Below are 19,729 nucleotides of genomic sequence, written 5' to 3'. Positions count from 1 at the left end.
GAGCCAGGGGGAGGGTGATGTTTTCTGGCTGCTGTTCACCCTAGCTATGTGGTCCTCCCGGGGCCCTCGTAGCATCCACTGCCCCCCCGGGGTCCGCCATATGCAATTCAGAGCCCCGCTGCGATGCAGGGACCCGTGGCTGCACCCATGAGCTTCTTGAGTCTGCCCCGTTCCTTGTGGCCTCCCAGTCCAGGGGCCATTGTCTACACCTTCCATACCATCGTGCACACTGTCCCTGCCCGGGGAGTTCCCCGTGCCTCCCCACTCTGGGTGCTCACGCGGCGGGGGGAGTTGCCGTATCACCAGGCCCACCTTCCCATGGTGCGCCGCCAGCGCGCTTCCCCGCTCTGTTCTTCCTCGGTCCTGGCTGTGGGGAGCTCTGCATATCTGAGATGCATTCAGCCCAGCAGTTCCCACCCCAGGCCCAGCTCGGTGCCTGGAAATGCTCCTAATGGTCCCACTCCATCAGCCAGGAGAAACTGCAGCTGGCCTGTGACGGGCATGCCGTGGGAGCCCGGAGCAAGTCAGACCTGGAAGTTACTGGTGGATACTGCAGCCAACTGGTGATCCAGGGACCCCTCCCGGGGAGAGTTCCAGAGGCCAGAGAGACGACATCCCAGCAGCCAGCCCCCCACTGCTGTGAGGCCTGTGAAGAGATCCACAAACGCCGGGCGTGGGGCGCACGCTTGTCATCCCAGCATTAAGAGGCCGAGACAGGAGGATCTCAGCTCACGGCCAGCCTCGGCTACTTAGTGAGGCCCTCTGCAACTCAGTGAGACCCGATCTCAGCTCACGGCCAGCCTCGGCTACTTAGTGAGGCCCTCTGCAACTCAGTGAGACCCTGTTTCAAAATAAAGAATAAGGCCGGGCGTGGTGGCGCACGCTTGTAATCCCGGCGCTTGGGAGGCGGAGACAGGAGGATCGCGCAGGTTCTAAGCCAGCTCGAAGCCTGCCGCGCTGGCGTAAGAGACCCTGTTTCAGAAATATAAAATAGGTCTGGGAGTGTAGCCCGGAGGTAGAAGGGCTTCCAGGAACCCCAGTACCACCAAAAAAAAAAAATAAATAAATAAAAAATAAAAAAATAAATAAAGAATAAGAAATAGGGCTGGGGGTTTAGCTGGGAGGTAGAATGCCCCCTGGGTTCCATCCCAGTACCACACACATTTTTTTTCATAAGCAGCAGGGACAGAGGCACACTGAATGAGAGTGAGAAAGGTGTGTGCAGGGCGTCGAGAGTCCGGGGAAACTCAGAGAGCGATGGCTGGGCGAGGCTGCCAGGCAAACACCTTCCGCCACAACGGCAGACTCAGGCGTCGCAGAAAGGACCGCCGTGTTCAAGGTGGGGAGCGGTCCGAGTAGCCAGCATCAGAGGGGGTCCAACCCCTGAGGAGGGGCGAGGCTGAGGCGTTGTCCATGTCCGTCTGGCTTCTCTTGGAGAAGCCTGCCTGGGGTGGGGCCCCGGGGGAGAAGAACAGGCCGAGGGCAGCAGGTCGCTGGCTGGGGCAGGCCAGCTCTAGGCTCTGCGTCACCAGACAGGCTGGAAATCAGGAGAAACTATGAAAACCTCGAGTTTCAAGGACATAGAGGGTAACCTTAGCATCTGAGTGAAAGAAACAGCCAGAAGGTAGGCGGGCAGGAGCCTGGGCTGAGTTCAGAGCTCACCTCGGTCGAGTTTGAGCTCTTGATCAACACCGTGCTCTGTAAGGCTGCCCGACCGGGAGCGCATCTCCCAGACTAAGCTAGTGAGGGGCGACCTGGCTAAGAGAGCGCTGGACACTGAACCTTAGGAAGATTCCTACGCGGCTGAGATCAGGTTGATCCACCAGTAACGTAACTGCCTTTTAGAAGAAAGCTAAATTCTGAGTTCTTTACAAAGAATCACACACAATGTCCAGCGCACAATAAAAATGACTACACAGAACAATGTAACCCACAGCCAAGGTCAGACAGCGGCAGCGTACCCACAGACCCGCGCGTTGGGGCCGGTGGATCAGTACTTTACAGGAACCTCATAAATACGGGATAACTTACAGGGGAGAGTGGATATAACGGGAAAGAGGCGGGGAGCTTCAGGACAATATGAAAACGCTACATAAAGAAACAAGTGGAAATATCAAAACTGAAAGCCAATGAACAAATACAGACTTTAAAAACCCAAGATTTGCCGGGCGTGGTGGCGCAACGCTTGTAATACTTGTGCTTGGGAGGTGGAGACAGGAGGATCGCGCAGGTTCGAAGACAGCCGCGCTGGCTTAAGAGACCCTGTTTCCAAATTAAAATATAAAAAATAGGTGTCTGGGAGTGTAGCCTGGAGGTAGAAGGGTTTTTAGGAACCTCAGTACTGCAAAAAAAAATGCAATAAATATAAAAGAAACTGAACCTATACAAACGACAGTAAGGCTGTTGAAAAGAAAAGGCAAAAGAAATTTTTTTTTAAATAGCCAGGAAAGGAAAAAAAAAAAACACACAGAATACATAGGAAACCAATTATAAAGTGATAGATATAAGTCCAATTATATTGAAACATATTAAATGTAAGCGGATCAGACACTCTAATTAAAAGGCAGGACTTTTCAGATGGAATGAAAAAGTAAGACCAATTGTACGTGCTGTACATACACTTGCCAAAGGTCCTTGCGATATTAACTTTACATGAATTGATTTTATTATATGTAAATTATAGCTCAATACAATTTATTTGAAAGAAAAAATTGGTCCACTAAAAGGACAGCACTGAAGAAGAATGAAGGCGTGAAGAACAGATGGGTGAGGTCTAGACAAACTGCACTGCGGCTGAGGCCCAGCACCCGGGATGGCAGGGTCTGAGCTGGGGCTACAGTGCGACTTGTTGGTCTGGCCATGCGAGGTCTTCTTCTCTATTCATCAAAGTGCACAAAAAATATGAGATCTTCATTTTTTTTGTGTGTGTGGTACTGGGGGTGGAACCCAGGGGCTTTCTACCTCCGGGCTATACTCCCAGACCTATTTTATACTTTATTTGGAAACAGGGTCTCACTAATTTGCTGGGAGCCTCACTCAGTAGCTGCGGCTGGCTTTGAACCTGCGCGATCCTCCTGTCTCAGCCTCCCAAGCGCGGAGATTACAAGCGTGTGCCACCATGCCTAGCGAGATCTTCACTCTTGTGGGGACTCGTTTAGTGAGATTCATTTTGGTAGGGAGGTATCCTTGGTGGGTGGAAGGGGAGCTCAGACAGGGGAGGCCACAGTGGGAGTGGGGCTGAGGGAACAGAGTCAGAGGCTTAGATAGAGTCTTTTCCTGGAAATCGGGGTTTTCACCATTAGAACACGGTGGGTGCCCTGCAGTGAGCTGGTCTCTGAGGTCGTCCTGAGGCTACCTCGCAGACAGAAAAGGGCACAGTTATTCTCGGAGGAACCCAAGGGGAGGGATCGTTACCGTAACTCAGAAAGAACATCCGAGAAGAACATACCAGAAGCAGGTGGGTTTTCCTTTTGGTGGTACTGGGGTTCCTGGAAACCCTTCTATCTCCAGGCTACACTCCCAGACACCTATTTTTTATATTTTTATTTGGAAACAGGGTCTCTTAAGCCAGCCTCGCTGGCTTCGAACCTGCGCGATCCTCCTGTCTCCGCCTCCTAAGCGCAGGGATGACAAGTGTGCGCCACCACGCCCGGCAGAAGGAGGTGTTTATGGAGAAAGAAAGGGAAGGATTTCTCTTCCACATGGAGCTGAGCTATTGCTAATAGAAATATAGACTCAAGAGTTTAAAAGATCGTCCCTGCCCTAATTTAAAACAGAAAAGGTCCCCAGGGGACAAAGACAGAAGAAGCCACTGTGCAGCTGAAGACAAGCAGAAGACAGAGACAGGCACCCGGACGGGGCGGCTGGATGCCTCGTGCAGCGCCATCTCACCCGCACAAAATAAATCACACACACACAATAAATAAATACATACACTAATAAAAGAGGATCCTTTTGGGTTTCTGGAAGAAACAACCCATGCCGATGGTCTGATTTGCTTTTTACTCATTAAAAACTGTAGCACTTTTGCCGGGCATGGTGGGCACGCTGGTAATCCCTGCGCTTGTGAGGCTGAGACAGGAGGATCGCGCAGGTTCGAAGCCAGCCGCAGCTACTGAGTGAGGCTCCCAGCAACTTAGTGAGACCCTGTTTCCAAATAAAATATAAAATAGGTCTGGGAGTATAGCTCGGAGGTAGAAAAGCCCCTGGGCTCCACCCCCAGTAACACACACACGCACACACACACACACACACACACACACACCTATAGCACTTTTGCTTCCAGAAAGTTGGCGTAAATCTATATTCTCCTGTTCTCCTTCCTACATATAACTAACCCCCCACACATCATCAGTGAAGCAGTCAGGAGAAGTCTTTGAAAGGTGCAAAGGAGGAGGAAGCTCCGCTCTCGGCTTCGGACCCCGAGGAGTGCCGCCGGAGTGAGTTCCTGGCTTTTATCTCTGCCTCTCATCTCCCAGATATGAAGCAGAAAAAGATGGCAACACAGGACTATCAGGGGATGCAAAGTAAAAACCATGGAGAGGAGAAAGAACGATCCTGCTTCCCAGAGCCAGAATGGTCGGGACAGGGGCAGCTTAGTAGTGCTGAAAAGTTCTAGATAATAAGCGCCCTGCTCTAATCATTCTCAAAGAAAACACTGCCCAGCAGCTGGCAGGGGCTGGTGAGGACTAGATGCCCATGCTGGCGGCCGAGCTGAGGTCGAGGTCTTCCCATGCGCAGCGGGCAGCGGGGCTTCATCTCAGGTCAGCAGGTCCCATGGGGCCTGATGGAGCGTGGCCCACGGTCAGCAATGAAGTGTTCCTTCCCCTTCTCACGCGGGGTATCAGTGCCTGGCGGGGGCCAGGACCTTGGTCTCCACCGAGTGGCAACAAATCCCTGTGTGTCAGAGGAAGAGTGGTGGGAGCAGAAATGGGGCACCCTGCCCCCTCCCTGGCCAGGAAGGATGAGTGAGGCTCACGGGAGGAGAGCTCCCTTTTGTAATGACCAGATCGCCATGGGGAATGTGGGTGCCGCCTCCCCCAGGAATCCCCTCCCTAGGCGAACCCATGCTAGAGGATGTCAACGAAAAGGTTTAGGGCCCACAGCCCTTAACATGGCCGAAACGTCTAGGTTTCAATAGAAAATGGCTCATCATTCCAAGAACCAGAATCTCCAGCTGAACACACTGAGGCCACCAACAGAGGCCAGCAAAGACGTAAAGCCGGGGTACAGAGGCTCCCATGGTGAAACATGGAGACACACAAAGTAGAAAGTCTTGAGACAGAAATAGAAACTCTCAGCGGAAAGTAGAAGATGGGAGGCCGAACCAAGTGGAACTTTTAGTATTGAAAATTGCAGTTTCAAAATGATAAAAAACAAAGCCGGGTGTGGTGGCACATACTTGGAATCCCAGCATTCGGGAGGCTGAGACAGGAGGATCGTGGTTCGTGGTCAGCCTCAACTACTTAGTGAGGCCCTCTGCAACTTAGTGAGACCCTGTTTCAAAATAAAGGATAAAAAATAGGGCTGGGGTGTAGCTCAGAGGTAGAACACCTCTGGGTTCCATCCCCAGTACTGCAAAATAAATAAATAAATAAATAAAAAAAAATAAAAATAAAAAAAGACAAAACTTCAGCGAATGGGCTCCAGGGTAGAATGGAGGGGAAGAAAAATGAGAGTGGGAAGCAGTGACTGGGAGACAGAACCACACAGAGACCCAAGCCAGGAGACAGAGAGGAGCGCGGCCAGGAGCCTGGGAGGCGGCTGAGCGAAGCCCAGGACTTTAGCAGAGGGTGTGGCAGTGGCGGCAGCTGTCCCGTGGGTCTGCGGTGTCCCTGAGGCCCAGGCGGTGCAGGCTGGCCCCAGGGTGGCTCTATGGAAAGGTGATGGGCCCGGGGACAGTGGGGCCTGGTGGGAGGTCTTGGGTCCCTGTGGTGCACCCTGGAAGGGCACTGTGGGGCCCCAGCCCTCCTCATTCTCTCTCTTGCTTTCGGGCCATGAATGAGCAGTTTTGCTGTACCCCGTGCTCCGCTATGATGGCTCAGGCCCAGAGCACCAGGACCAACCCTTCTGGACTGCAGTCTCCACACTGTAAGCCCAAACGAACCTTATCTCTGTCCGTCGCTATCTCAGGAATGCGCTCTGCTGGCGCAAAGCTGACTAACGCCTGGTACCCCCAGTCCTGGAAGGAGAAGGGATGCAGGGTGGGGCTAAAAATGTAGCTGGAGACAGAAGGCTTCCCAGAGAAAAAAACCGCAATATGGCAGAACATGAACCGAGTCCAGAAACCAAGCGAACCCCAGCAGGATAGACCCAATCCAGAGCGAGGCCCAGCACAGCCAAGTTCTGGAAACTAAAGGACAAGTATTCAAAGCGGCAAGACAGAAATCACATCCCAGCCACACTACCGCGGAAGGAGAGCATTCCCTGAGAGCAGATGGCTCCCAGAAACCAGCAAGGCCGAGCAAGAACGGCAGGACGTTCGCCACGTTCTGACAGAGAAGAATGCTCAGCCTCAAACACCACACACATCCTTGAGGGCCGAAGGGCGCCGAGACACTCCTGGGGCAGGAAGACTAAGAGACACCCCGGGAAAGCTACGAGGCTGTGCACCCAGGCCCGGCCAGACCACAGGAGAGCGCACACGAGTGCATCAGGAGGCGACACCTCCCACACAACAACGAGACAGAGGATCAGGGCAACGTCGGCGTGCTAAGCATCGTCGGCCAGCAGGATCCACGGCGCGTGTCTAGTGACACCCCACCTGTGACGGTGGGACACTCTGTCCAAAGGCTTACGGAGTGTGCGCCAGGAGAGGCCTGGTCCTGGGCCCTGGAAGAGCCTCCACACTTTTGACTCTGAAAACGGCGCCGTCAAATCAGACCCAAACACAGAAAGGCAACGGAAAGCCCTCCCAATCCCAGAAACTAAGGGGCACACATACCTCTTGCACAACCACGCTCCAGAGAGGATATCAGGTAACGCAGAGGTGTGCTGGGCAAAACTGAGCATTCGTGCATTATGCGCTCCCAGGAAAACAGGGAAAAGGGAGAGGGCGTTTCCTCAATGAGACAAAGAATGTCTACCACTGGGCGCGGTGGGCACGCTTGTAATCGCAGCACTCGGGAGGCTGAGACAGGAGGATCGCAGGTTCGTGGACAGCCTCAGCTACTTAGTGAGGCCCTTGCAACTCAGTGAGACCCTGTTTCAAAATAAAAATGAAAATAAAAATAGGCAGGGAATATAGCTCGGAGGTGGGGGAGCCGAGTGGCGGAGCCTTCTGGAAGCAGCTCGGTAGCTTATTGCAAGGGAACATAAACTCGCCGCAGGCCCCGGCGTTGGCAGCCCTGCGGTTTGCCCAAGGGGACGGTAAGCTTAGGATCCCACAAAGACCTGTATGTGAGTGTTGACAACATGTAATTCAGGATTCCCGGATGCTGAGCCGGTCCCTCCGCCCTCCGCTGGCGGGTGGATAATGACCCGTAGGACCTCGAGGACGGAATCCTACACAGGAAGAGGGAAGGGAGAACTCCCAGTGACGTGCAGCGGCAGGGAAGGGGTCAGTTCCACGATGCTGAGTCAAAGGGGCATGTGGTATGACTCCATAGAGCTTTCTAGAAAGGGCAGAACTCCAGAGCTAGACCAGATCGGGACTGCAGGGCCAGGGTGGGAGAGGGCTGGCTCCGGGGCTCGGGGACGTGCGTGGTGATGGAGTCATTGTGCCTGGTGTGCGGTGCTGGTTACACACCTGTCTGATGGCATGAGTGAAATTACCACGTGTAAATTATACCTTAAGAAAACAGAAAAATGTATGTAAAGTCGCTAGAGAAAAGCACAGAGAAATGAAGAAAAGCCCCGTTACGGTGTCTGAGCTCACGGCAGATCTAGCAGTATTGATGAATACATTTATCAAGCAGGTCCTAAGCGGTGTTCCCCGATAGAGCTGGAGTTTCTAATTTGAGGCATCCACAGAACAGTCACAAAGGTTAATATTATTCTATGCCCAGGGCAAATGTGATTAATTCCATAGGCAAGAAATTATAAGCTGGGCGTGGTGGCGCACACTTGTAATCCCAGTGCTTGGAAGCTGAGACAGGAGGATTGCTCAGGTTCAAAGCCAGCCTCGGCTACTTAGTGAGGCTCTTAGCAACTTAGTGAGACCCTGTTTCCAAATAAAATATAAAATAGGTCTGGGAGTGTAGCCCGAAGGTAGAAAAGCCCCTGGGTCCCACCCCTAGTAACACACACACACACACACACACACACACACACACACACACACACATTAAGAATACAGCTTCAAGCTGGGGGTGGTGGTGCAGGTTTGTAATTCCAGCATTTGGGAGGCTGAGACAGGAGGATTGCGTTTTGAGGACAGCCTCAGCTACTTAGTGAGGCCCTTTGCAACTCAGTGAGACCCTGTTTCAAAATAAAAAATATAGCTCAGAAGTAGAATGCCCCTGGGTTCCATCCCCAGTAATGAAAAAAAAAATTATATAAGCCACAACTGGAAGTTGATACCAAGTATATGAACAAAACAGAACAGCATAATGGGGGGGTCAGTCGCCTTTGTGCCCTGATCTCCCCATCCTCCTGAGTTAGAACGTCTTGGGAAATGAATTTGAACTGTGTCTCAGGGCCCAGGACCCCGTAACAGGCACCGCTCCTTGTGGGGCGCTGGCCAAGACGCGTTTTGTGGGAGCTGGTCGCCCAAGGCGCCGTGGGGTGCGGGGTCACAGGCGCTTTACACACGACTGTGTGTACTGTAGCTCCTCGCCAACGCAGTGGCCATCCTGTGGGCTCCCGTAGCACTCTGCCGCCACCAACCCAATGCTCAATGCAACGCACGCGAGGCCATCGCGCCCGGGTCAGGAGTCAGAGGAACGAGAGGGGCCACGATCCCCCCGGGGTGCCTGGGCTTTCTTCCCTCTCCGGCTCCTCCACTGCCTGCGTTCCCGGGTCCTCTCCTCTCCTGGTCTCCAGGGCCCCTGGGGTCGCATCCTCCGACTGCCGCCCTCTGCCTGCCGCCGCCTCTGGCCCGCGACCTCTCTGTTATGAGAACCGTGGTGATTGCTTCAGGCCCACCCAGGTAATCGAGGACAATCTCCCTTCTCCAGTCCTCCATGATTCCAGAGGCGGGGGCACGGACATCTTTGGGAGCCATTAATACTGTCCATGTTAAAAACTGTAAGCATCTTATGTAGTTTATTTCTGTAGGCTAGCAACAAATATTATAAACAACTTGAAATACCTAGGGACAGATTGAACAAAATATAAAAACTGTGAATGGCAGAGAGAAATTTAAGAGATAAAAAAATTGAGGATTTTTGTTTTTGTGTGCTAGGGATTGAACCCAGGGGCATCCTATCTCTGAGCTACACCCCCAGCCCCATTTCTATATTTATTTATTTATTGATTGATTGTACTGGGGATGGAACCTAGGGGCCTCTACTCCAGGTTACACCCCCAACCTATTTTATATTTTATTTCTAAACGGTCTAAGTTGCTGAGAACTTCACTAAGTAACTGAGACTGGCTTCGAACCTGTGTGATCCTGTCTCAGCCTCCCAAGTACTTACTGGGATTACAGTGTGCACCACCACGCCCAGCTTTTATTTTTATTTTAAAACAGGGTCTTGCTAGGTTGATGACTGTTGACTGTCACTACTTTCTGAGGCTGTCCTCGAACCCGCAATGCTTCTGTCTCAGCCTCCCAAGTCCTAGGATCAAAGGTGTGCACCCCCCCCCCCGCTGGCCGCAGAGATAGGTTATGTTAGCAGAAGAGATGGCTCATTATTGCTAACTCTCACATCTCCCGAGGCTGATCTGTGGGTTGCATCCCCACCGAAGACTGACAATTCCCTTTTGTAAACGTTGACAAGCTTGCCTAGTTCCTGCGTCCGTCTTGCAGATCCACGCTAGAGGACACAGCTCTGGGGACTTGGGATGAAGCTCTGCTAGTCAAGGCAGAGCCGTCTTGGAGTAGACGTAGATACAAAGAGTGGGGATCCCAGAAAGGGACCATCACACTCACAGCCCTGAAGCAAGACCTGCATAGCGAGTGTCCTAAGGAGAAGACACGGGCCAAGTCTGCGTGCGCGGCAGGGTCGGGGTTGTGGCAACGGTCACTTCATTAACCAGGATACGAAAACGCTGACCCTCAGAGGGAACAGTTGGACTCCATCAAGATTAGGGACTTAGCCGGGCGTGGTGGGCACGCTTGTAATCCCCGCGCTTGGGAGGCGGAGACAGGAGGATCACGCAGGTTCTAAGCCAGCCGCGCTGGCTTAAGAGACCCTGTTTCCAAATAAAAATAGAAAATAGGTTTGGGAGTAGAAGGGCTTCCAGGAACCCCAGTACCACCAAAAAAAAAAAAAAAAAGATTAGGGACTTCATCAAAAGATACTTTTAAAGAAGAAATTGCAGTGCACACTTCAGACAAAGAACCCGTGTGGAGCATATATAAAGAACCCCTGTAAATCTGCACAGAAAAGAAACAGCCAGCCGGGCGTGGAAGTGCACATCTGTAATCCCAGTACTTGGGAGGCTGAGACAGGAGGATCTAAGACTGGAGGCCCGTGTCAGCAAGGAGGGAAACTTTCACCAACTAGAGAGACCCTGTTTCAAAATAAAAATAGCCGGGCGTGGTGGCGCACGCTTATAATCCCCACGCTTGGGAGGCAGGGACAGGAGGATCACGCGGGTTCGAAGCCAGCCGCGCGCGCTGGCTTAGGAGACCCTGTTTCCAAATAAAAATGTAAAAATAGGTCTGAGAGTGTAGCCCGGAGGTAGAAGGGCTTCCAGGAACCCCAGTACCACCAAAAAATAAATAAATAAAAATAAATAAATAAATAAATTAGGGCTGTGAGTGCAGCTCAGAGATAGAATGCCCCTGGATTCCATCCCTAGTAACACACACACACAGACACAGACACAGACACACACACACACACGAAACAACCCCCAGGTTTTAACGAGGTAGGCAAAGCATGAACAGGAACAGGTACATCATAGCTGGGCTCCTCGTGCCTCCAAGGCAATAGGCCAGTGTCCCCCTCACTGAACTTTCTGGAGGTAATCGTCAGGAGAAGCACGTTCCGGCTCTAGCCCCAGATGGCAACAGTTCTGGTCTACAGTGTCCCCCAAGGGCTCATGGGAGTAGGCGGCCATGCTGAAGATGGGGCTGGGTTGAGGAGGGTCCTGAGGCGTGGCCTGGGGACTCCTCCTCCCCCGCTTTCTCTCTCGTTTCCTGCCTCCACGATGTGAGAGCAGAGCCTTTGCTTGTGCTAAGTGCCTCTGCCGCCGCCATGCCCTGAGCTCTGCGGTTCTGTTACCCGCCCCGAGGCATGGACTGAGCCCTTGAGATCCCCACAACTGCGAGCCAATATGTCTTCCTTCCTCTGGGCTGTGTGGCTGGGCTCCCCGGGTCACGGGAGTGAGCACGCTAAGACACAGATGAAAGGCGGCTCCTTCCCGCCTGCCCACTGTGTATCTGAGCAGGTGGGGGCAGCTGTCTGATGCCCAGCATCCCTGCAGAAGCATGCAGGGCAGTGCCGGAACCTGACTGGACTCGCCTGTGGGGGGCTGGGATGCAGGACTTTAAAATGGGGATGGTCTTGGGCCTGCAGCTTCCTGCTGTGGTGAGAGGAGGAGAACCCCTTGCTCTGCTCGCCCAGCCACCTCCCTGTCCCAGGCGCGGCCACCTCCCAGCCACAGGGCTAGGGCTCGCTGGAGCCCCCGAGTCCCTGGGATCCCTTGGCCCAGCCCAGGCCTCCAGGGGCATCCGGCCTCAGGACTGAGCCGGAGCGATGGGGGCTTCTGCTGCACCCAAGGACCCCAGAGCTTCCTGTGTCATCTCTGGGGTGCCGGGAGGGCCTGGCGTCTCCAGGGAGGACACGGGTCACAGGATGCCAGAGCAGGTGCAGGCTGAGGCTGTGCACAGCTGAGAGAGAGACAGCTGATTCTCACACAGAGCGGGCCACAGACATGGCACCCGGGGTGCTGGCTGGGTCTGTTCCGGGTGCAGGCTGAGGTCTCTGCAGCCCGTGAGTGGTAGTTTGCGTGCACACTCACACACATGTCGCGTTAGCGTGTTGCCTGTGTGTTCTGTGCCTGGGTGTGTTTGCAGGGTGTGAGACGGTGTCGGCACAGAGTGAGCAGGTGCACGGCCGTGTGTAGGTGCCGTGTGTTTGCATGGCTGGGCGTGTGTGTGACGCGTGCTCTGCTTCTCCTCTGCGTCCCAGCTCTGTTGGTTCATGTGTCGATCGGGAAGGAGCGGCTGCCCACTGTCCCATCCTGAGCTGGGCCCTGCCATTCACTGTACTTTCTTTACTTTTTTTTTTGTGTGTGTGGTGCTAAGGATCGAACTCAGGGGCATTCTACCTCTGAGCTACACCCCAGCCCTTTATTTATTTATTTATTTATTTATTTATTTATTTATTTATTTTGCAGTACTGGGTATGGAACCCAGGGGCATTCTACCTTTGAGCTACACCCCTGCCCTATTTTTCATTCTGTTTATTTTGAAACAGGGTCCCACTGAGTTGCAGAGGGCCTCACTAAGTAGCTGAGGCTGACCGCGAACCGCGATCCTCCTGTTTCAGTCTCCCAGATGCTGGGATTACAAGCGTGCGCCACCACACCCGGCTCTTATCTTTTATTTTGAAACAGGGTCTCGCTAGGTTGCTGACAGTCTCATCCCAGTGCTGAGGCTGGTCTCCAACCAACCTGTGATGCACCTGTCTCAGGCTCCCAAGTACAACCACGTCTCCCACTGCCCTGGGACAGACCACACCACGGCTGTGGTTAGATGAGATGGGTTGGTGGTTCAGCTGATGGCGTTCTGAGCTGCAGGCAAGGGGCTCCCACCCAGGGGAGGTGGCAGTGGTTCAGAGCAGGCCACTGTGGCTGGTTTACCAAGCATTCCTGGGAGACCCGGGTCTGTGGATGGGTGCTGTGCACTCTCGGGCGGTGGCTGCCCACACCTCTGAATTTCTGGCCCCAGAACATGGTGTCAGCTTGGTTAGTGTTGGAGATGGGCTTGCCCCTGCTCTGGGAAGATCAGCCCTGAGGAAGCTCCTTTGGTGAGGGATGGTGGGTGGGGTCGAGCCGAGGCATGAGGGACCCCAGCTGTGGGCAGGAAGGAGCTCCAGGAGGGCATGCCAGGCGCAGCCTCTCCTTAAGAGGTGCGTTGAGAGACCAGAGAAGACCCCCATCCAGTTATTAACATGTATTTACTCGATGTGAGGACACAATGTTTGCTGTATATTTTTACCGATTTTTAAATCAGGGTCAAAGACACACAACATAAGACTTGTTATCTGCACCGTAGATGTGTCACACCGAGCCGCTGCTGCCGCCCGCCGCAGGGACTCCCCGGCTCCCCAAGTCTTGTCCCCCCCCCCCTCCCTGCCCGCCTTCTGTCTCGTGAACCCGACAACTTACAGACCTTCTGTGAGTGGAATTGTGCTGGATTGCTCTTTCTGGGCCTGGCTAGTTCACTAAAGGTTCACCCATGTTGTACGCATCAGAATCTTTGTGGGGTTTTTTTTTTTTTTTTGTGGTACTGGGGGTGGCACCCAGGGGCTTTCTACCTCTGGGCTACACTCCCAGACCTATTTTATATTTTATTTGGAAACCGTGTCTCACTAAGTTGCTGAGAGCCTCACTCAGTAGCTGAGGCTGGCTCCGAACCAGCGCGATCCTCCTGTCTCAGCCTCCCAAGCGCGGGGAATGCAAGCGTGCCCACCGCGCCCAGCTTCTTCATTTTCAGAGTTGAGCAGTACTCCACCGTGAGGATACACTACATTTTGTGTAGCCACCCACCTACCAGTGCACGAGTGGGTTGCTGACATGCTCTTGTGACCAGCTAGGAACTGACCGTGTCTCCTTGGAGACCCTGTGTCCAATTATTCTGGGTGTGTACCGAGCAGTGGCACTTTACCTTTTTATGAGTAGGATTTCACGTTGAGAAAGCACTTTTAACTGTGCAGCCTGTTGGGTGACACCCACCTCACCGATGCTCCTGATGTCCCAGGATTGGGTTCTCACAGTCTCAGTGGTGGCCCAGGCAGCACACGTGCTCCTGCTCCTCGTGACCTCCACCCCAAGGCCACACTGGGGGTGATCCAGGAAGGTAGGAGGCTGGCCTGGGGTGGAGAACGTGGAGGGGTGATACCCACGGTGCACCCCTACTATGGCAGACCCTTGGGGCTCTCGGGGTCGGAACCTATTTGGGCGATTCCGGGTGGGATCTGGGTCTGCGATCTGTCCTGGAGTCTGTGGTTTCCCCCGCCATTGGCAGGCGTGTGTATCCTGGAGCTGCTCTGGAGGACGCAGGGGTGGAGGGCAGGGGCTGAAGGAGGGAGGTAAGGGGCCTGGGTGGAAAAAGGATGAACAGGATCGGAGGCGGGTTCCTAGAGCCGTGCCAGACCCAGGGATGGCGGGGACCCAGGCCGGCCTACCCGGCGGGTAGAGTGGGTGCTGGGAGACGCTGCCCAGGAGCCGGCAGTGTGGCCCTTGCGTGGGCCTGGCTGCCGGGAGCTGGTCCTTCGCCCAGAATTGTGGAAGCGAAGAGGCCTGGGGTTCCTTCAGCTGCCAGGCCAGGCTTGGAGGAATTCTGTTTGCCAATGATTCAGAGAAAACAAACCAAGGCGCTCCGAACCAGTGCAGCCACGCCGCAAACTCAAACTGACGCGAGTCCTTTCCTCCCCGCCCCCCGCCGTGGCTCCCCCAGGGCAGGGCAGGCAGACCCGCTGTGGACATCGCCCGCCAGGGCTCCTCCGGGGGCCTCCACGTCAATCAGGGGAGAAATTCAAGAGGACTTCCTGCTTGGCACAGAAGTTCCTGGCCTGGTGAAATCCATGGCGGAGCCAGCCCCTTCTGTCAACACCTACAGCAATTCCCTGGTGTCGGTGGCAGCGGGGGACTGCCCCTTCCCAGCTCCAGCCCGCTTCCTCTTCAGGAGTTCTGAACACTCCGACTGTCTTTCACGAAAGCATTCCCACGTGTCACACCAAGTGTACCAGACGGGAAGACGACGGGAATGGGGCTCCTCCTGGCCTGCTGGCTTGGCCGGGGGGCCCAACCCTGGAACCCAGCTGTGCCCTGCAGGGTAGGGGCCGGGAACCTGCCAGGAGTTTAAATGCTACCACAAAAGACAGGAAGAATACCTGACGAGTGACTGATGAGCCAAGATTATAAATGCCTCAGAGGTGGCGACACTGGACGGCGCCATCCTGCAGCGTGCGGAGCAAGTGTCTCCGGGCCTCCGGGGGCCCGGGTCTCTGGGATGTGGGGGCAGGGACCCCTGAAAGGGCAGGGGCAGCTGATGCTGAGCACCTTCCAGGGCCTGGCACAGCTCAAAGGTGTGCTGCCCGTCAGCTTATTTCATTCTCTGGGCAGTGGGTTCTATGTCCCAGGCCCCCAAGACACAGAGAGGGCGGCAGGTCAGCCCAGGGCTGCACAGCTGGTGGATGCTGGACCATGGACGTTGCCTCCAGCCCCATGAGTCTGTGGGCCCTGCATGGGAAGATGGGGAGCTGCTCCCCAGGACAGAGTCCCCTGCCCCCGCCCCTGGGCACAGAGGAAGGCTGAGAGCTGGCTGGTCTGAGCAGGGAGTCAGAGCCTCCCCAGGTCCTGCTGACCAGAACTGGGCTGACCCAGTACCCTGCAGATCACTAATAAGGTCACGCCCAGAAACTGGTAGTGACATGCAGAGATGGTGGGGGGCCCGGCGCTCCAGATGTTGAAGCCTGCGGTCCTGTCCTGCTCTCGTGGGCCAGGCTGGGCAGGGGTCCTGTTCTGGCACCTAGCAGCGGCTTCCTTGACTGGTGGGGCAGAAGACAGCAGAGTGGCCAGGACCCCCTAACAGTGGCGGGAAGCAGGGGGCAGCCCTGGGGCTCTGCCCAAGGCGAACAGACCCCTAAGGGGCTGGGGCTGATTCTGAGTTCATGTCAGCCATGAGGAGCACTTGGGGGAATCCCTGGGGGCCTGAGGGCCCCCCTAAGGCCTGTGCCAAGACATCCCATCCCAAGATAGCATGGAGGTGGGCCATCCCGGGGGGCCCTGGCATGCCAGGTCACACTCTCCAGCTCCGAGGGGCCCAGGCCATCTACACTTAGCTGCCTCTTGCCCCACCGTGGGACCCAGAACCAACCGGATCTGGGCTGGTCCAGAAAATAATCTCCACTGAGTCACTGGGTATAGTCTGCCAAGACAAAGGGGTATCAGGCTCCTGCTTCCTGTCCCAGATTGGGGGCCGGAGGCGGGATCGGTGCCTGACGACAGCAAGACGGGGATGCTCTGGGACTTGGCCAAGGCCTCCGCCCTGCCTGGTCCCCAACATTTTCCCTGTCTCCATGGCAATGCCTGGGGCATCCTATCAGGGCCACAGTCCCAGAACTTTCTTGCTGGACTCTAAGAAAGCATTAGCTTATCAGATCCGGCAGGGAGGGCCCTGGCTCAGCCTGGCCCAGCCCAGAGCTGAGTGGCCTCGGGGACCAGAGGGGTGAGGGCTTTAGGCCCACAGCCCAGCCAGGTGCCCTTGTGCCACTCTGCCCACCAGCCCACGGCCTGTGCTCTGGGACAAGTGAACTTCGGGGCCCCTTCAGGGCCAAGAACTGAGTCTGGCCCCCAAAGGCTGGGCTGGTTGTGTCCCAGGGCAGGGGAGAGCATGTGGAACCACCGGGCCTGGCGAGGGGCCCCACAGCGGTGGGCAGGATGGCTGGACCACCGGGGCTGGAAGACCCTGCAGAGTGCCTCCGAGTGGCCGGACTCCCAGGTGCGGGGACCCTGCGGCCTCCCAAGCTATCCAGTCTAGGTTGGACTTTCATGGACTGAATGAATGGTCAGCCTGGCGACCCATGTCCAATAGTCCAGGTGTCCAGAGTTGGGTCCCAAGGAGAAACCCAGTGCAGCCAGGGTCACCGACACAGCAGGACCCCAACAGCCCTGGGCAGCTTCTGTGTGCATGGCCTGACATGGCCATATGGCTGGGTTGGAAGCTCTGGCAGCTGGTGGTCGGCTGCCTGGTGGCTAAGCCTAGCTGGGAACCCTCAGGGTGGGATACCCTGAGGCAGGCTGGTGACTCAGATGGTCAGGGTTGAGGCGTGGATCCAGGTGGTGACTCAGGCCTGCATCCTTGTGCTAAGGCCACAGACCCTGGCTGGCTTCTGAGGGTGTGAGGAGGGTGGAGCATGGCCACACTCTCCCTTGACCTGGGGTCTGGTCACCACCTGCAGCTCCCTGGGCCTCCCCCGTGGCGGCGGGTTCCAGGCCCCACTATGCCAACCAGGGAAGCCGGACAGCCCCTCTGGGGCCAGGCCTGCCCCACGGGAAACCATTTCACCTGACCAGGGCCCACCTTGGCCCTCAGCAGCATCGGGACCCAGAGCCCACGGCACCCGGGGCTGCAGGTCTGAAGCCCCAGCCTGCCCGGCCTGTGCCCATCACCACCCACTCCCTCATTCATTCATCCACCACTCATTCAGTAATTCACTTGTTCACCAAATCATTTACTCATTCACTGTTCTGCCGCTCCGATCCCAGTGAGGGCTCCTGTGGTGTGTGAAGTGCTCTCAGGCCCCAGGGCCAGCACAGGGCCTGGGGAGAGGACCTTGCAGAGGCGGAGAACGAGGGGAGCCCAGGAGCTTGGGATGACCCCGGGGGGGCAGACGCAAGTACTCAGCGCAGCTTGTGGGTGCTCTGGGTCTTGACCCTTCCTCCCCTGCAGGGTGGCACAGCCTGCTCCCGGTGCCGCCATTGCTCCGGGGGGGGGGGGCTCCACGCCATCCCACCCGTGGGCCACGGGCTGCTGACGTAGGCGGGGGAGTGTGGCTCCTGGGTGGGAGTGTCTAGCCCCCGTGTGGGAGCAGTGAGACAGGACCCAACACCCATGCCCGGGGCAGGCAAGGTTCATCAGGAGATGGAGCCCATGGGGGGGTCCAGCCAGTGAGTGCCAAGTGCTTCTGGCTCCTGGCAGCCAGGCACCATCAATGGATGGAACTAGCTCTCTGCTGCCTGCTGCCCACTGCCCGCCTGGGCTGGGAGCCTGAGGCACAGCTGGGGTTCTGGGCTTCGTGGAGCTGGGGTCTGCACTGTGGGGAGGGGCTCTGCCCTTGCGTGGGGGCTGCTGCCCAAGAGCCCCTCTCCAGGGAGGGTGAGGACAGCTGGCCTGGGAGGCTCAGGGTGGCACTGGCCAGCCTTGGAGCTCATGGGCCAGGCAGGAGGGTGCTGGGGAAAGTCTGGGTGGGGGTTCATGGGGAGGACTCCCACCACAGTACCTGGGGGAACCCCTGGGAAAACAGGCTCCACCTGCAGACACTCCCCTTTCTGCCGGCTGCGGCCACTGGCCGGCCCAAAGCTGGTGCCCACTGTTTACCTGGATGACGGAGGCGGGGGGGGGGGGGACCACAGGCCGGCCCCGCCCACCCACGTGAAGCCACTGGGGCCAGCTCCGGGTCTACAAAAGGCTGCTGCTGCCTGGAGTCATTCCTCAGACACCACCTGGGGGGCCATCTCCTGTGTTCCACGCCATGGGTGTCGGCCGGAGGAGGCTGGCCCCACTCTGGGCGCTGGCTCTCGCCCTGGCTTGCACCCAGCACACAGGTAAGCCTGGAGCTGTCCAGCTTCCCCAGGGCGCAGCCTGGAGCTCCCGCTGCTCCCGAGCCCCGGTGGCCCCGTCCCGGGGGGCCAGCAGAAGCAGGAGTCCTGCCCCAAGACCCAAGCCCCAAGCCCTGGCCACTCAGCGTGCCTAGGAACCCTGCCTCTAGCCTCCACTAACTACCTTAGTGGTCCCCGGCTCGGCGGGCTGGGGGCTTCCAGGCTGCAGGGGCTCCTGGGGCTGCTGCTCTCTGGGATGGGGAAGTAGGAACCCAAGTGTCAGAGCCCTGCCAGGCCCGGCCAGGACAGGCTCTCAGCCCCTTGGACACCCATGCAGCCCACCAGTGCTGTCCCCTGTCTGGGTCCTGTGGGGCTGCCTCGAGGTCTCAGCCTCGGATTGGAGGGTTTGATGGCCACAGAAGGACCAGCTCGCCCAGGCCTCTCTCTATCCCTTGGAATCGGCCAGCCCCTCTGCTGACTGTGTGGCAGAGATGGGGCTCCCGGAGGCTGAGCCGGCCCCGGCATCCACACTGATGCCCCACATGGCTGCCCAGGTCCCAGCTGGCCCCAGCCCTCGCCCTCCCCTGGGCAGGTCTTCATGTCTGGGTCTTGCTGGCCCTGCCCGGTTCATCTCTGCAGTGTCCCGCGGGGCTGGGGCTCATGTCCAGATTGCCTAGGGAGGCAGAGGAAAGGGAAGTCCCACAGGTGTGGGGCCTGCTCTCGCTCTGTCCCCATGGCCAGCAATCTGACCCTCGGGTTTATAGATGCTTTGGGGTGGCAGGGCACGCAAGGATGGGGGCTCCCAGGCTGGCCCGAGAACCCCAATGCAGGGGCAGGGACTGGGGTGTGTGAGGATAAGAGACCATGCTCTGCCCAAGCCCTCCTGGGCAGGGCTGAGGGCTGGGCCTGCCCCCCACACCACCCTGTGCAGCCCTGCATGTTGGACACACCCTGGATGGACCCAGAAACCAGCCTCCCTGCAGAGCCTGCCATTTGGAGGGAGCCAGTTCCTTTGCCCAGCAGCCCTGGCCACCCACAGCACTGACCCCCACTTGCCTAGCTCCCTGGCCACCGTGGCCAGCTTAACCAGCTCGTCTTTACCATGTGATCCCCAGTGGGGTCACTGCAC

The 19,729-nt window shown here is 56.6% G+C and overlaps 1 protein-coding gene across 1 annotated transcript in view; it reads left to right on the top strand.

Moving 5' to 3' along the window:
• Positions 1-5,996: 5,996 nt before the first annotated feature.
• LOC308261782 (mucin-5B-like) overlaps positions 5,997-19,729 on the top strand; it is a gene marked incomplete at both ends in the record, with an annotated part of 50,908 nt that continues 37,175 nt past the window's right edge. The window contains 8 exons of the mRNA XM_080693906.1: positions 5,997-6,090; positions 8,983-9,088; positions 9,911-10,093; positions 14,735-15,112; positions 16,660-16,780; positions 17,375-17,488; positions 17,732-17,817; positions 18,440-18,606. Of these exons, the coding sequence (XP_080550032.1) occupies positions 5,997-6,090; positions 8,983-9,088; positions 9,911-10,093; positions 14,735-15,112; positions 16,660-16,780; positions 17,375-17,488; positions 17,732-17,817; positions 18,440-18,606 (1,249 nt within the window). The remainder of the gene's footprint in view (positions 6,091-8,982; positions 9,089-9,910; positions 10,094-14,734; positions 15,113-16,659; positions 16,781-17,374; positions 17,489-17,731; positions 17,818-18,439; positions 18,607-19,729) is intronic.

Source organism: Muscardinus avellanarius (genome assembly GCF_963383645.1).
Source record: "Muscardinus avellanarius genome assembly, chromosome: 1".
Lineage (NCBI taxonomy): Eukaryota > Metazoa > Chordata > Mammalia > Rodentia > Gliridae > Muscardinus > Muscardinus avellanarius.
Note: the sequence above shows the minus strand (reverse complement) of the source record. Positions and strands in the feature narration are given on the sequence as shown.